Source organism: Pithys albifrons, chromosome 11 (genome assembly GCF_047495875.1).
Source record: "Pithys albifrons albifrons isolate INPA30051 chromosome 11, PitAlb_v1, whole genome shotgun sequence".
Classification (NCBI taxonomy): Eukaryota; Metazoa; Chordata; class Aves; order Passeriformes; family Thamnophilidae; genus Pithys; species Pithys albifrons.
The window spans coordinates 26,096,063-26,113,120 of NC_092468.1; the positions used below are offsets into that span (position 1 = coordinate 26,096,063).

The following is a 17,058-nucleotide window of genomic DNA, read 5'->3' on the forward strand; positions in this document are numbered from 1 at the left end:
AACACACAAAAGAGATAGTTAGTTGGATGCTGAGAAAGTGTTTTGCCTCATCCTGTGTCCAAATGTCATTTTTATTTCATTATACAAAGTGAAACCTGGGAAGTGTGTGTTAAAATGACTCAAACCAATTGCCATTAGCCATTAGCCAGTGCTAATTACAGAGGAGGCACTTAAGTAATTCCACTGAATTTAATAGGATGATAATCAACAGTGATTGTAGCTTAGTCTGAGAATGAGTATCCCTGGTTTGTTCAGTAATGCTTGAAGAGCAGCAAGAGGGAAATGTAGCTGCTCTGTCAGACTGATGACTGTGTTAATTAGTTACTGACTGAGCTGCAGAGGGGCAGCTCCTGGCTCTGCTGCCATCACTGCCACCCCTTCTCCAGCCAGCTCTGCCCATGCACAGTCTGTGCTGCTTCTCACTCTGCTCAGACATGGCCCTTCTCTGTGCTCCCAACAACCTACACAGTGTCCTGTGCAAGCTGCTTTCATCATAGCCCTTCAGGGGTGTGTGGGAACAGTCCTGGTTGATCTGAGCAGCTCTTCTAGCTCAGCTGGTACTTGACATTTTTCACTCATTCCTATTCTTGGGCCCTTTGAAGTGAAGCCTCTTCCTGGAACATCCATCCAGGCTTTGTGGCATTCCCGGGACTTCACAGACTCTTGTTCCTCTTGTCCTGGCTGTGTCATGTGGAAGGATTTTGGAGCTGGAGAATTTGGTCTGCATTGGCTGTCAGATGACCATGGGCCACTGGAAGCTGCTCTTGGAAACGGAACATGGCTCAGGGGGAATGTTTTGTGAGTGTGACTGTCAGCAGGGTTTGTTTTCCAGCTTCAGACCTGTTGTGGCTGGGGGATTTCATTGAAGAAAAAGCTGCCTTGAGTGAAGAAATGCACCAAACTCTTACTCTTCCCTTCCTCAGCCAGATCTGTCCAGCCCAGTTTTACCATTTAATCATGAAAATGAAGGTGAGCTCCATTGTGTTCCAGCCTTAGTTGTCATTTCTGTCACCCCTGTGAAGGACCAACAAGGGGCAGAACTTGGCTTTTGTAGCACAGGTGTGTGAGCAAGATCTGTGGGGTTTGTGTCTCATGGCTATTTAGATGTTGCACATGCAGGTATCTCTCATATTTTTGGTGCCAGGGTTTCTACTGAAAACAGCTAAGCCAGAGACATTTAGAGTGGGGTAGTTGTATCACCAATATAAATCTAAAGGTAATTAAGAGTGATGAAAAGAAGCCCCCAGCAATGCAAGTGGGAAAATGAGCCTCTGCTGTGTGTCAGGAGCCCTGGCAGTGTGTAAAGACAAATCTTTCCTTCACAAAGGAAAATCCTTCAGTGTCCCAAGTCACAACTTGTCAAATGCTTCCCTTCATCCTTCATTTTTGCCTTTTTAAAAAAATAATTTCCTAAGTACATTCAATTAATTTAAGGAGAAGGATTTCTTTATTTGGAAAATCAAACAGCCTCTTCCAAATTAAATTCTGCTATAATTATGTCAAGACTATCTGCAGGTGTGTCCCTGAGAGGAAACCATTCCTTGGCTGCAGGAACCTTGGCTCCACAGCCCTGCAAACCTGTGACAGCCCCTCCTGACAGGACACAGGTCTGAGAGCCACTTCTGGAATTACTGCATGTTCTGGGGAGCTCTTTGCAAAGACTGGGTTCCCTCATTCCAGGGGCTGAGCTTTGGCTCCAGATGTTGTTTTGATGTTCCCACTCTGCTTTTAGGGATGTTATCCTGTCTTTTAGGGGGTAAAAATAGAACAAAAGATGTTCAGAATTGTCAAGAGGGGCTGAACTTGATGTTCCAAAGCTGAGCAAGGCAGAAGTGAAATGTGCTCCTGTGTCCCCAGCCCTGACAGGGTCTCCAGCTCTTGGCAGAGGTCACTGCAGGTGGTGGGGATTGATGTTTCTTCAATTGCTCTGTTTGACCTTCCCTTAGGAGTGTGCTGGGCTGTGCTGAGGATACAACATCAGCCTCTGGCTGAAGGCACCGACATTTTACACCCGTGAAAACGGGAAGAGAGCCAGGAATGTGACTCCCTGGACAGTTACAAACGCAACAAATAAGGTGCATGTGAGTAGAATGAAAGTTAAAATTCTTAAATAGTGTCATGTGAGACACTGTAAAGCTTTGGGTTTCTTCCTTTGATCATAACAGAAGCTCCTCTCACACACCACAAAATCACCTGTAATTCTGTCTGAATGATCCCATTTGAAATCCCAACAAGTGCAGATTTGGGAGTAAGAATGAATAATGAAAATTAATTCATGTTGTCCCATTGTAGAACACTCAGCTGGTTCTGATCACTAGTTTGGAGCTTTAAGGAGTTCTGAGGCTTCCTGAATGGGTGATGGTGTAGAAGAGAACCACAGGTCCTCCTTTCCTCTGCTGTGCCTCTGTCATTAACAGGGAAAAGGTTTCCTGCTTGTGAAGGTGCTCTGAGGTCCCTCTGCACTCAGCAGAAGGTGTGACTTGTCAGGGGGTGACAGAAAGTCATTCCTGCAGAGGAGCCACAACTTCTACAGTTGGATTCAAAGAAGACACAATTCTGCACAGTAAGATTTTAATTTATTCTTGCTAATAAAATTAATGGGTTAAATAATGTTGCAGTGATGCTGCTGAGAAGCCAACACTGTTTCTTGTAGAAAGTGCTGTTAGAATAACTGAATTTAGCAGTTGTGTACCTAGAGCAGATACAGAGGTGTGTGCTAAGTGTTGGCATACTTGGACTTTTACAAATAGTTGTAATCCAAGTGAGTGGGAGCTCTGGAATTCAGGAATATCTTTGTGGCCTATTACTTAGGAAACAGATAAGAGAAACTGAGACATTATGGGTAATCAGTGGGGGTGAAGTTAAGTAGAAGTGAAAATGTTCCCCCTTTTTGCTTTGATACAAATACACCTGCCTGGTGTACACCTGATACAACACACCTGGCTGGTGTGTTGTGGTGATGTGGGGACAGACTCCCCCAGTCTGCTCCCATACAGTGTGTGGGCAGGTGAGGAAAGGAAATATCCCTGGCAGTGACTTCAGTGTTTCCCATCCAAAATGGAAGGATAGTCATTTTATTCCTGGGTTTGGAGAATGCAGGTAATATAAAGGCAGGGTGTGTGTTTCCTTAGGAAAACAGTTAATAAGTGAAGGAGCTTTCCTTCAGAGTTCCTGGCACGTTGGGGGAATCTGAATTTTCCTGCCATGGGCTGCTCTGGGCAGTGGGATGAGGATGAGGGGGGCAGGCTGTGGGTGGGCAGCAGGACAGGGCTGTGCAGCAGTTGTAGATCCTGCCCAGCTGCGGGCACGGAGCAGTGGGAATGGCTCAGGCAGGGAACAGTGGGAATGGCTCAGTGACTGCAGGCACGGAGCAGTGGGAATGGCTCAGTCAGGAGCAGTGGGAATGGCTCAGGCACGGAGCAGTGGGAATGGCTCAGTCAGGAGCAGTGGGAATGGCTCAGTCAGGAGCAGTGGGAATATCTCAGTCAGGAGCAGTGGGAATATCTCAGTCAGGAGCAGTGGGAATGGCTCAGTCAGGAGCAGTGGGAATGGCTCAGTCAGGAGCAGTGGGAATATCTCAGTCAGGAGCAGTGGGAATATCTCAGTGAGGAGCAGTGGGAATGGCTCAGTCAGGAGCAGTGGGAATGGCTCAGTCAGGAGCAGTGGGAATGGCTCAGTCAGGAGCAGTGGGAATATCTCAGTCAGGAGCAGTGGGAATATCTCAGTGACTCAGCCCTCGGTGCTGGTGCAGCTGCCTCTCGTTAACTGCTCGAGATGGATCATTACTCTTCCAGCAGGCAAAGAATTCCGTTTAATCCCCCAGCGTGAAGACAAGTGTTTGTTCATTTTCACTACAGATGTTCCTTCTGTTGTTTCACCTGCAACTTGTTTCGCAACTTCCAGTTGCGTTGGGAAAACATGGGCCATTTTCTCTGCCTTTGAAAAGGCACCAGCCTCGAGCCTTTCAGACTGTGATATAATTTCCCCTGGAATTTGGCTTTATTTTGTTCCTTTTTTTTCTACTTGAATGCTTGTTTCTTTTCAATGTGCCCATAACATTTACACAGAGCAATGTTCCCTGCCTGCTCGTGGCTGTGGGGCTGCACTTGCAGTAAATACCCGACAGACACCCCAGGGAGTTGCTGCTCTGCTCATGATTTGCACTCACCATTCCACATTGATTGCAATGTTTTCAGTGGGGGATAAGCAGACTGACATTTAGGATTCCTGCTCATCTGCAAGTGAACTTGACAGTGCTCAGTGCTGAAACCCATCCTGTGCCTGGGCAGTTTGCAGCTCCCACTGCCACGGTGACCTTTGCTGTCATCCCCACTCAAATCTGGCAGTAGGTAAAGGGTGTAGCTGTTCTGAGAATCTGAGGAGAATAAAAAACCTCATTAATATTTCACTGGGAGTGGTGAAATGAAACCACACAGTTTCTCTCATGAATTCTCTTACCAGCAGACAAAGTGAAATGGGATGGACCCAGACACTGGCAGATGTTCCCTTGTAGAAAAGGGTTAGATAACAATTTCTGTTTGAACAGATTTGGGGTTTTAAGACTTGTTTTCACTAAACAGGGAGCCAGGGCAGGTTTGACCTGCTCCCAGATTTCCCAGTGCCTGTTGCTGGAGATTGGAGATACTCAGTGAGTGATACCAAACCATTGCCCAAAGATCTGTGTTCTGTTCTAATTGGAATTACAGACTGAAGGGAAGCTGGATATTGCCAAAGGAATTTGAACTTAGGCACTGTCTCCTCCAAGCAGTCAGGGTGGCAGAGAGGCCCCTGCCAGGGCTCCAGGATCTGTGATACCTTCCCTGTTAAAGGGTGTCTGGCAGGTCTGTCAGGGGCAGTGAGACATGAGACAGTGAAATAATACCAGACTGAGTCAGGAGGCAGCTCAGCTTGGGAACATCGTGCTGCTGGATGGTGTCAGGTGCCTGGCTGAGTGCAGGCACAGGAGTGAGTAATACAAATTCTGCAATAAAAATGCTGGGAAATGGCTGGGAAAACAAAATCATTGCTCCTTTTCCTAGAAAATAAATCTCATTTCTGTCCCTTAAGGCTTGTTTTTTGTCATTTATGAGAAAGAAAGGCCCATTTTGACACCAAAGGCAATGTGCACTGAATAAGTTTTAATTTTCTCTAGACTATGATTCTAACAACTTCAGGAATTCTGGTAGGAAAGGCTTGTGGCAGGATACTGAAAATGAGGTTGTCTGACTTAGACTCAGGATCTGCAGAACAGGGTCTAACAGTTACATACTTTCCCAGGCTCAGCACATCTGGCAGCATCTGGGCATTTGTGAATGTGAGATTGAATTTGGAGGGAGTCAAGATGATTTATTTGTTTAAAAAGTCAACCCCAAACGTGCTCCCTGTGCACCTGCTCAGGGCTCTGTGCCCTGTGAGTGTGCTCATTTATCCAGACTTCTTGGATGCTTTGCTGTGGGGTTTGACTCTCCAAGCACACGCCTGTTCTCTGGGAAAACACGTGGATTGTGCGTGGGCACCTTTAGCAGGTGCTTCCTGGCTCTTCTGAGTGTCCTGTTGTAGGAAAACCTTCACAACAGCTGACAACTCCCAGTGCGACGTGTGGGCTCCTCTGTGCCCAGATCCGTTGGGATTTGGGGCATCTCCGTGGCAGACCTGAGCTGGTGGCCAGTTGTGAGGGGTGTTCCCTGGCCAAGCCCGCGGCACGGAGTGCGGGAATCACAGCGGGATCCACAGCGGGATCCACAGCGAGATCACAGCGGCATTCCAGCGGGATCACAGCGGGAATCACAGCGGCATTCCAGCGGGATCACAGCGGGAATCACAGCGGCATTCCAGCGGGATCACAGCGGCATTCCAGCGGGATCACAGCGGCATTCCAGCGGGATCACAGCGGGAATCACGGCGGGATCACAGCGGCATTCCAGCGGGATCACAGCGGGAATCACAGCGGCATTCCAGCGGGAATCACCGCGGCACGGAGCGGGGGAATCAATGACAGGCATCCCAGGGGAGCTGCAGGCGCGGGGCCGCGGCGGGGACACCGCGGTGACATCAGCGCCAGGGAGCGTGTGCTGGATCGCGGTGCGCTCGGAGGTGGCGCCTGGCGGGGACGCTGCTGCTCCAGGCTCCGATCCAGCCACAGGAGCCGGGAGCATCCTCACTGCCACCCGCACCGGCTCCTCCCTCCCTCCTGCAGCTCCGGCAGCGCTCGGTGATCCAACAGCTGCTCCCGCTACTCCGGCTCTGCAGGAGCCACCACGGCTGGACACGCCCGTGCCCTCCCTCGGGCCCGCTGAGTCGGGGGAACGCTCCGTGCCTCGGTCCGGCTGCAGGGAGGGAAGGACGTGCCTACCTGGAGAGCCTGAATTAACCATCTTCAGCACGGCAAGGAGTGTGAAGAATTGCATTTTTTTCAGCACCTTTGGTACTTCACTGTTGCCTGGTTTTTATCAGGGATGCTGTCAGGTGAATATTTGGTCATTGGATGCCACAAAAGAGTGTCTAGGAAGACAAAGAAACTTGTGCTGTGGAGCCGACAGTTCTGGTTTCAGCCGGTGAAAACTTGCAGTGTCAGTGAGCAGGCAAAGGAAAAGGAATGCCGAGGACAATGTCAGTAATTCCTGGTAACTTGTCGCTCAATGGGACGACCTTCTTCAGTGAAAATCATGGCATCGTGGACAAGCCCAGTGAGCAGAGGACTTGGAATGTCCTTCTGTTCTGCTTGACTTTTGCCATTGCATTCCCAGCCCTTCTGAGCAGCATTTATTCACTGGTTTCTCTGCTGAAAATGCAGAACAAAACCACGGTTTCGGTGATTGTGACCTCCTTGGCAGTAGGTGATTTGATCAGCATCGTGCCACTGATAATTTTCATGCTCATGCAGTGGTCAAGTGAAGTCCTCCCCCAGCCTCTGTGCACCACATCGGCACTCGTGTATTTATTCCAGGGCCTTTCTAGCAACCTGAAAGGGGCATTTATAGTTTCTTACAACTTCTACACCATCAGCACAGCTGAGACCCTGAGCTGCAGCACTTCCAAGAGACGTGTGAGCGTGGTCTGGGCCATCCTCACCATCTGGATTGTCAGTTTGTTGGTCTGCATTTTGCCCCTGTGTGGGTGGGGCAGGTACATCCCCACCTCCTGGGGGTGCTTCACCGACTGTGCCAGTTCCTACATCCTGGTTGTATTCATTGTCTACTGCCTGTGCTTCTCGCTGATGGCAGTGCTGGCTGTTCCCCTGTCTCACCAGCTGCTGTGCTCAGCTGAGCCCCAGCTCTTGCCCTCGGGCTACTTGGAGGTGCCTGGAGGCGTCCCCACCCCCGGCACCCCCGCGCCTGCCCTGCCGCTGTCACCGCTGGACCCTGCGGAGAGAACCCTGGAGCACTTCCCAAACTCCGAGGCAGCTTTGGGGAAGGGCGTGGCTGGGAGTGGTGCCCCCATGGGCAGCACACAGAGCAGGAACTTCTTGGTGGGCTTTGCCCAGAAACGATTCTCGCTGATCCTTGGACTGACCAAAGTCGTTCTCTGGCTCCCAATGATGGTAAAGTGTCAGATCGCTTTTCAATGTCCACTTATATTTCAGTGGGATGTGACCTGTGGGCCATGGATTGAAACAGGTGAACAGTGGCCATTGCAGTTGTTCTTACAGTACAGCTGTGCCAGCAAGTCCTTTCCAACAGGTCTGTGCCACTGCATGAGTTTAACTGGTGTCCAGTGGGTTTGGCAGAGTTCATTGGGCTGATATTCTGTTGTCTCATCATTTGTCTCATCACGGCTCTGAGTCACCTCCTTTGCCAGATGGGTTAAAACCAGGAGTCTGTTAGGAAAATGCAGTTCATTTGTATCTGTAATCCCTGTAGTGCTGGGGGTGTGAGGAGTGTGGTCCACAGGCACGGATGTGCATTTGGGAGCAGGTACTTTAGCAAGGGGTCTGCTGAGAACAGGGGACATGGATGTGGGGCAGTGGGAGCCCTGCCCTGGGATGTGGGGCAGGGATGTGGGGCAGTGGGAGCCCTGCCCTGGGATGTGGGACAGTGTGAGCCCTGCCCTGGGATGTGCAGGGATGTGGGGCAGGGATGTGGGGCAGTGTGAGCCCTGCCCTGGGATGTGCAGGGATGTGGAGCAGTGTGAGCCCTGCCCTGGGATGTGGGGCAGTGTGAGCCCTGTCCTGGGATGTGGGGCAGTGTGAGCCCTGCTCTGGGATGTGGGGCAGTGTGAGCCCTGTCCTGGGATGTGGAGCAGTGTGAGCCCTGCCCTGGGATGTGGGGCAGTGTGAGCCCTGCCCTGGGGTGTGCAGGGATGTGGGGCAGTGTGAACCCTGCTCTGGGATGTGCAGGGACTCTGCACCTGGGCTGGGGTTCCTCAGCCCACAGGAGGGGCTGAGCCACCAGCCCCTGCTGAGTTGCTTGGCCTGGGAGCTGGTTAATAGTGCTCAGCATCTATATTTAGCTTCAGTGAGGGTTTTTCTGAGAACTGCACAGTGAGGGGAGGAACAGTGAGGGTGTTTTCTCTGCTCTCTGTTGGAACCAGAATTGTTGTGCTCAGCAAACACCTGTGTCTTACAGTTGTGTCATATTCATAGTGAGATGTTCTGTTTGTTCCAGGAAGCATCTCAAGTGCCTGAAGTGATGTGTATTTCAAAATGCTTTGCCTTCCAGGTACAGATGGTTGTCCAGTACATCACTGGTGTGCAGAGCCTGCCTTTTGAGGCCCTGAGCTTCCTGCTGACCGTGCTGGCTGCCATGGCCACCCCTGTGTTTGTGCTGTCCCAGCACTGGCTCCACCTGCCCTGTGGCTGCATCATCAATTGCAGGAGGGATTCCTATGCAGTGTCTTCAGAGGATCTCAAAAGTAAGTGTGCAAGGGTTGCCTTGGTGTAACAGAGGGTGCCAGACCTTCCCTGGTAACCCCCTTGGAGTCTGCTAGAACCCTGTTTGTCTCTGGGCCTCACACCAAACAGCTGGACCAATGGAATGGGTCAGTTGGAAGGGACCTACAGGGATCATCTGGTCTCAGCTGCAGAAGTTGAGGGCTAATATTTCTGAAGATGTGGGAATTGTTTCCCATTCTCTGGAGTGAAAGTCCTCTAACATCAGTGGATGGGTTCCTGACATCAGCTGCATGTTTAGGGAGAAAGAGCTCCTGAATCCTGGAGAGGCCATTCCCTGTGCATGGCTTTTGTTCTCCTTAAACACACCCTGCAGGTGCAGAATGGCTTGTGCTGCCACTGATGCCCTTTTAGCCACTTCCTTGGATAAAATGACTGCAGTTCACCCAGAAGGCAGTTTGCTCTTAGAAGTCTTTCTTCTCAACAGTTTGTTGTATGGACAGAAAATTGTCTGTTTGTAGCAGTGGTTGGATAATTTATTCCATGTTCAGCATGCCATTTTCATTGTGTGTGTAGTCTCATTTTATTTCTTGCTTTTGACTCTTAATATGATGTTTCCTCCCTTCCTGCTTAGCCCAACACAGGGGCTTCAGGTTCAACCTGTCCTTCCAGCAAGGGTATGGAATCTACAGAATATCCCAGGAAAACCACCCCCACCACAGCAGTGCTGGTAACTCCATGTCCTGCCACAGCCTGGTGGGGTCTGGCTGCGACGAGCCAGAGCCTGGCAGGGGCAGTGGTGGTGCCCCCGGGCCCTGCAGGGCCGAGCAGGGCACAGACCCTGCCCCACCAACCACCCCTGATGGACCAGAGTGGAGGCTGAGCCACGAGGAGAGCCCCAAACCTGAGCTCACTGACTGGGAGTGGTGCAGGAGCAGATCTGAGAGGACCCCTCGGCAGGTACAGCAGGGACTTGCCCTCGCTCTTTTCTGAGAATAAGTTGCCTTATGTAATAAGAATTATTTTACTTACACTGGCCTTTCTATTAGTCCTGTTGGCAGTGTAGTTACTTTTAGTAAAACTCATACTTAGCATTGTGTAATGTCTAATAACCATAGACCTATTTGCAGATGCTGATCCTGCCATAATTTCTCACTTGTCTGCTAAATCATGGAGTTTTCTTATGACTTTGGGTGCCCCTGCATGATTTGTATATGGTGGGAATTCAGTATGAATGCTGCTAACTCATCTTCATGAGTAGGAAGTTTCTGTCCCAAAGACTCCAAAAGAGGGCATTTTCAAGAGTGTTTCCAAGCACCTGGTGACTCTTTCTGTCATCCTTATATTTTGGGTGGGGGAAAAGCAGAATCAAACATGAATGTGCACTGTGGCACTCAGTGGACATTTGGCATTCCCGTGGGTTGGAGTGGGGTAAGAGCCTGTGTGAAGTCCACAGGACAGGACCTGGAGAAGGCTTAACTTGGAAAGGGCTTGTGGAAGTCACCTAATCCAACCTCCAGCTCCACACAGGGTGATTTCAAGGCTGATCAACTTGCCCTTGATCTTTCCACATGCTTAGGTGAGATGTGTTTTGCATCCCAGCTGGGGAATCCCTCTCCATCTGATGAACACAACTTTATCACCTGAGTCAGAGTAGGAAAGTGTCTGATGTTTCAAATTTGACTGGCCATGCCTTTCATGAAAAGCCAGTGTTCACTCTGGTGCAGTGTGCAGAGATGAGCTACTGCATTTGGGGGCAAAAGTAAGGGATGACTCAGCCTGGGTTTATCTACCAGTTCTTGCTCAGGTCTTGTGTGCCATGTACAGCCTGGTCAATGAAGTCACTATATCAACAGGTTCACAACTGTGGCTCTTGCAGGAGTTTCCAGAGGGTGTTTAAAACAAATAACAGTAATTTCTTTTCCCATGTGCTGTGGCTGCCAGTGCAGACTGCAGCAGTGTGAGCAGCTCTCTGTGCAGCACCTGCCTGGGGATGCTGGCCATGCCCTGGGGCTCTGTGTGTCCCTTTTGGACATACTCTTCACTGCTTGCATTTCAGGGAGTCACAAGTCATGCTCTTCTGACCCTTGCCAAGGTATAACTCAGTGTGCAGTGCCAGGCATTAAGGCTCCCATGGGGTAAAAGTTCCAGGCTTTGGAGCTACAGCTCTCCCTGGTTCTGACATTCAGCAGGAGCTGCCAGAGCTTCACAGCTGACATTTGCTTTGCTGCTGGGAAAGGGCAGAGTGTGAAACCCCAGCAAGCTTTGTGAAAATAACTTTAATGCCTTGCTCAGGTGTATGCTGGATGAAAGATCAGTTTGGGCCACACACTAAATAAATTGAAAACCATTCCTTATATTCATCCTATCTGGAAGTCCTGAAGTGTCTAAGAAAAGTCACTTTGTTCCCATCACTGCATTTCTCCTGTGTGGTAAAAGAGGAGTCTGTCCCTGGCAGTGACTGGCCATGTCCTTCTGCAGGAAATCCAGGGGTTCTTGGAGGGTACCTAAGTACAGGTGTTCTCACTTGAGTGCTTCCAGCTTCCTTTTCCATGGGAGAACCTGTAAGAGCTGGCAGGAGAAGGAAGAACAGCCATTCCCAGCTCAGCTGATGGGTGTGTGGTACCTGAGCCCTGCCAGGCTGAGCTCCCACAGCTGCAGGGCTGGGCTGTCCTGCCCAGCTGCCCTCCCTGCTCCCCTGCCTCGGGTGGGCCAGGGAAACCAGGGCCAGGGAGCCTCTCCCCACTGCCCTGTGTCACCCCCTGAGCCCTGCTGAAGGCTGCCTATTTTCAGTTGTGTTGTGGAAGCAGTATTTTGTATTCTATTACTTTCAGACCTTAAATAAGCAGCAGGGAAGGTATCAATGACTTAGATGGGGCTGTTTGAAGAGCAGAGTGCCAGACTGAGCTTTGGTTTCCTGCTGAAGTCTTGGAGGGTGGCACTTCCTTGAGGAAATAATACTCATGTCACAGCTGGTTGTCTCCTCATTGTCTGTTCTGTGAGTAAAGAGTTACTCCATCAAAGTGATTTCTCTAGAATGAAAGTGGCACTAGGGAGAAGGAGGCAGCAGGGCTTACTGAATACCTGTAGAGAGTGGCTGTAACTGAGAGGGAGAGAGAAAATGGCACTTGTCATTTCTAACTCTCACTCAGCTGCATTTTTGAAAAGTACCTTTAACATCTCATAAAGTCCCCATGTACCTCCCTTCCTAAGGAGATGGAGTGTAAATTTGGCATGTCTTCTTTTGCCTGTACTTAAATGCCTTCAGGCAACACAAATCTCCCAGGCTGGCAGTGCTCAGGAGGGCAAAGCAGGATACAGGTCTGTAGCTCCCAGAGCCCTTCCCTCATGGACAGTATCCTCCCTATGGACAGTATCCTCCCCTATGGACAGTATCCTCCCTATGGACAATATCCTCCCCTATGGACAGTATCCTCCCCTATGGACAGTATCCTCCCCTATGGACAGTATCCTCCCTATGGACAATATCCTCCCCTATGGACAGTATCCTCCCCTATGGACAGTATCCTCCCTATGGACAATATCCTCCCCTATGGACAGTATCCTCCCCTATGGACAGTATCCTCCCCTATGGACAGTATCCTCTCTATGGACAATATCCTCCCCTATGGACAATGTCCTCCCTATGGACAGTATCCTCCCCTATGGACAGTATCCTCCCCTATGGACAGTATCCTCTCTATGGACAATATCCTCCCCTATGGACAGTATCCTCCCCTATCGACAGTATCCTCCCCTATGGACAGTATCCTCTCTATGGACAATATCCTCCCCTATGGACAGTATCCTCTCTATGAACAATATCCTCCCTATGGACAATATCCTCCCCTATGGACAGTATCCTCTCTATGGACAATATCCTCCCCTATGGACAGTATCCTCCCTATGGACAGTATCCTCCCCTATGGACAGTATCCTCCCTATGGACAATACTCTCCCTGGTGAGTACAGTCCCTCGGGATAGGGGAGCCCAGTCCTGACCCACAGTGATGATGAGGAAGGTTTTGCCTCATGGCAACCACAGCTCCCTCCTGTCTTTTGTGAAATCTGGGAAGTGATAATGGAATTAAATAATGAAAGGATTTGTTTATCAATTATGCAGAGATTTCTCTGCTCAGAATGCATCAGCACTCTGAAAGGAACAAGGACATTTGTGATTTATTTTGTTGGGATTTTTTGTCTTTGCTTGTTAAAAATGCGTGTGCTGGTACATGAAGTTCTCCAGTGAAATCCCTGTCCCAGATTCCAACAGAACATTCTCTGGGCATCTTAGGCAGGGGTTGCATGGGGGGATGTCCTGGGGTGGGAGAGGATGGACACAAAGCCTCTCCACAATGGCTGGAGGGAAGCAGCACGGCCTTGGAGATCCATCAGCATTCCCAAGGCATGAATATATACATGTATATATAATTATTATGTATATTAGGCAACATTGCAAATGGCCAGCTTGGTGTTTCTGTGCTGCAAAGCTGCAGAACAAGGCCCTGCAGAGGCACAGCTCTGAGCTGGTGCTGGGCTGCCACTTTGGTGGGTCCTGGCAGGTATTTTGGGGTGTTCAGTTCAAAGTTGGTCTCAACAGAAGGACAGTGATTTTGGCTTCCAGAATGTTCTGTGTGGGGAATGCTGTGATTGAAACATTTGAGCATTTCCAAATTGAAACCTTTCAATGCTACCAGAAATCAAGAAATTAATTGTTAAAAGGTAAATACTTCATAGAATCACAGAATGGTTTGTGTTTTAAGGACCTTAAGGATCATCTCATTCCACCCCCTGCCATGAGCAGGGACACCTCCCACTATCCCAGGTTGCTCCAGCCTGGCCTTGGACACTCCCAGGGCTGGGGCAGCCACAGCCTCTCTCATAAGTGTGTGTATATCTATATATACACATATATATATGTACACACATATATATGCAGTGTACAATGGATAAATACTTGTATGTGTCTGTGGACATGCAGAGAAAAAGTCTTTGCAAGTGAATAAAGAGCCAGAATAGGGTGAATTTTAAATCTGCTGTGTTGAAGTAGAGGAGTGTCTGACCATTCCTTCACCTCTCCTGGCTGAGAGTGAGTAGTGAGTGAGGTCTCTGGAAGTCAAGTCTTCCCTTCCAGGATCAGAAGAGGCTCCCTTGGCCCTGTGGAGTTGCCATGGATACCCAGCTGGTGTGGGATGGATGATGCCCTTCAGCTGTGCAGTGCCCTTCTGCTGCACTGCCAGTCCTGGTGGAACTGAGTCTGCTCAGACAAGCTCAGTGCTGGAGCTGGAGCAAAAGTTGTTCATTTTATTGAGCATTATTTTGTCTGATTTGCTGCAGAACAGCAGAGACACAAAAGCTGCTAAATGGCACTTTGGTTGAAAAGACAGGATTGGTTTTATTTCACGAAGCTCTGTACCTTTGTGCCAGTGCCTGGTTCCTGCTTGCAGTGAGCAGGGCCCAGAGCCAGAGCACGGAGTTTGGGGCACAGTTTGCAGGGACAAGTGAGTTCTGTGCCTCAGAAACAGGTGAAGGTGTCTGGAATTGAGCAAAGTTTCTACTGGAATTGTTCTGGTGGTAAATGTGACAGAGTTCACTGCCTCCTTGGTCAGGGACTGCACAGGGACATAAAGACTTCATGGATCTTTTTCACTTCTGACAGTAAGTACTGATTTCTCAAGAGAAAACAGACTTAGAAAAGAGCCACTAAATCACTGGGAAATGTCTCATTCTCCAGACCTGGAGTGTTCATCCCAGTGTGTGAGATTGCTCATTCTCCCTCCGGGTGCCTCAGACATCCCCTCATCCCCCTGGTGTTCAGTCTGACAAATCCACAGTGGTTTATTAGGCAGCACATTATGTTGCATTGAAGAGTCAGCTTTTATTTAACTTTATTTTGTATTCTCTAGATGTCATATTGAGTCACAGTCTCTTGGGACTTCACTTTGTATCCTAAGGTGTAGAACTTCTTTTTGCTCTTTCAAATCATAAATACGAGGTACCTAAAATTCTGCAAGGAAAAGGCAGTAAAATAAATTAACAAACTGAGCATAATTTGCTTATTTATAATGGATTCAGACTTGTAAAACTGGCCACAGATAACGGTCCTTGTTTGCTTTGCAGCGCCCGGGCGGGGCCTTGGCCGTCCCTCTGTGTGCATTCCAAGGGACCGTGTCCCTCCAGGCACCCACGGGCAAAACCCTCTCGCTGTCCACGTACGAGGTGAGCTCTGGCGGGCAGAGAATCAGCCCCACGACCAAGAAGGTCGAGGTGTATCGATCCAAGAGTGTTGGGCACGAGCCCAGCCCAGAGGGGTCCCCTCACACCTGGGCTGACACCAGCGTGAAGATCCATCTGGAGGTGCTGGAGATCTGTGACAACGAAGAGGCGCTGGACTCCGTGTCCATCATCAGCAACATCAGCCAGTCCTCCACGCAGGCCAGGTCCCCCTCGCTGCGCTACTCCCGCAGGGAGAACAGGTTTGTGTCCTGTGAGCTGGGCGAGAGCGCCTCCTACTCCCTGCTCATCCCCTGCCACAGCCCCGGCAGCGACATCAGCATCTCCATCCCGGACACGGTGGAGGCGCATCGGAACAGCAGCAGGCGGCACACGGACAGGGGGCACCAGGAGGAGATCCAGCTGCTGAACCAGGTGTACAGGGAGCGGGAGGAGCAGGGCAGCACCGGCTGAGGGGCCCCTCAGCACCCCCACACCTGTGCCCAGCTGCTGAACCAGGTGTACAGGGAGTGGGAGGAGCGGGGCAGCACCGGCTGAGGGGCCCCTCAGCACCCCCACACCTGTGCCCAGCTGCTGAACCAGGTGTACAGGGAGCGGGAGGAGCAGGGCAGCACCGGCTGAGGGGCCCCTCAGCACCCCCACACCTGTGCCCAGCTGCTGAACCAGGTGTACAGGGAGTGGGAGGAGCGGGGCAGCACCAGCTGAGGGGTCGCTCAGCACCCTTATACCTGTGCCCATCTGCTCTGACACCGTGCTCAGGTGTTCAGCTGCTCACACACACCCTGCTCAGGTGTTCAGCTGCTCACACACACTGTGCTCAGGTGTTCAGCTGCTCACACACACCCTGCTCACGTGTTCAGATGCTCTGACACTTGCTCAGGTGTTCAGCTGCTCACACACACCCTGCTCAGGTGTTCAGCTGCTCACACACACTGTGCTCAGGTGTTCAGCTGCTCACACACACCCTGCTCACGTGTTCAGATGCTCTGACACTTGCTCAGGTGTTCAGCTGCTCACACACACCCTGCTCACGTGTTCAGCTGCTCCTCCTGGCACAGGTTTCCCAAGCAGACACAATGTCAGTGGTTTTTCCTGACATACAGACTTTATTTGGGGACACTGTTAAATCAATGCAAACTGTTAATGCTCTGCCAAGGGGATAACAAATACTCAAGTGCTTTACAGCTTTGTACGGTGGATTTCAAGTTATTTATTTACATATCTGTTTATTTGAGGAACGTGTGTGTCTACAGGGAGTCCTAAATAAAGGCTTAATGCACAGCTTTGGTGGTGGCTGGCACTGGCTGCTGTGTCTGTGGGAACCTGTGGAAATGAGGGAGCAGCTCCACAGCTGGATGTTACAGTAGTTTTGACTCATTTGCAGTTCTTTTCAGCATTTAAATGGACATAAAAATATTTGGAGTTATATTTTCTTTAGAATGTGTGTTTTTTTGCAGTGTGAAAGGACACGATGGAAATGCAGCAGGTACTTGCATGGGGATGGAAATTGCTGTGGCACAAAATCCCAGTGATTCCAGAGGTGAGCACTGCTCAGGTGTGCAGGTGCAGTGTCAGGGGTTGCTGCTGGAGCAAACAGGGGAAAACTGTTCAAATTCCCCAAGCGACTCAGCACCAGGCACTTCTCTGCCCTGGAGATCTCAGTCAGAGAACCAGAGATAACTCTCCAGTCTGTAGCACCTGCAGCCTCAGGGAGACCAACCCGTTGGTGTGCGGGTGCATAAACCCCTTTGTGAGGGGAAAGGAAAAGAGAAAATAGAAACTTTTATCTTCTCCCTTTGCACGGCCAAGTGCTGGGAATGTTGGACTGTCAGTCAGCAGTGGGCTGGGAAAAAAGGAATGGTTTCCTCTGGAAGAATCAGCCCTGCACCTGAATGTGGAAAATCAGTGTGTGAACTGTGTTTCCTCAGAGATCTGAATGCTGAAACCCTGAAATGGGAGGACATCACGCCAGCAAGGGAGAAAAGGCAGGAGAATGT

The 17,058-nt window shown here is 50.1% G+C and overlaps 1 protein-coding gene across 1 annotated transcript; it reads left to right on the forward strand.

Annotated features, from left to right (window-relative positions):
• The first annotated feature begins 6,419 nt into the window (after positions 1-6,419).
• Positions 6,420-15,514, forward strand: GPR149 (G protein-coupled receptor 149). Its single transcript, XM_071566014.1, has 4 exons — positions 6,420-7,540; positions 8,658-8,850; positions 9,462-9,787; positions 14,948-15,514. Exons 1-4 carry the CDS (start codon positions 6,596-6,598, stop codon positions 15,512-15,514), a joined length of 2,031 nt encoding a protein of 676 aa, XP_071422115.1. The 5' UTR covers positions 6,420-6,595.
• The last annotated feature ends 1,544 nt before the right edge of the window (positions 15,515-17,058 follow it).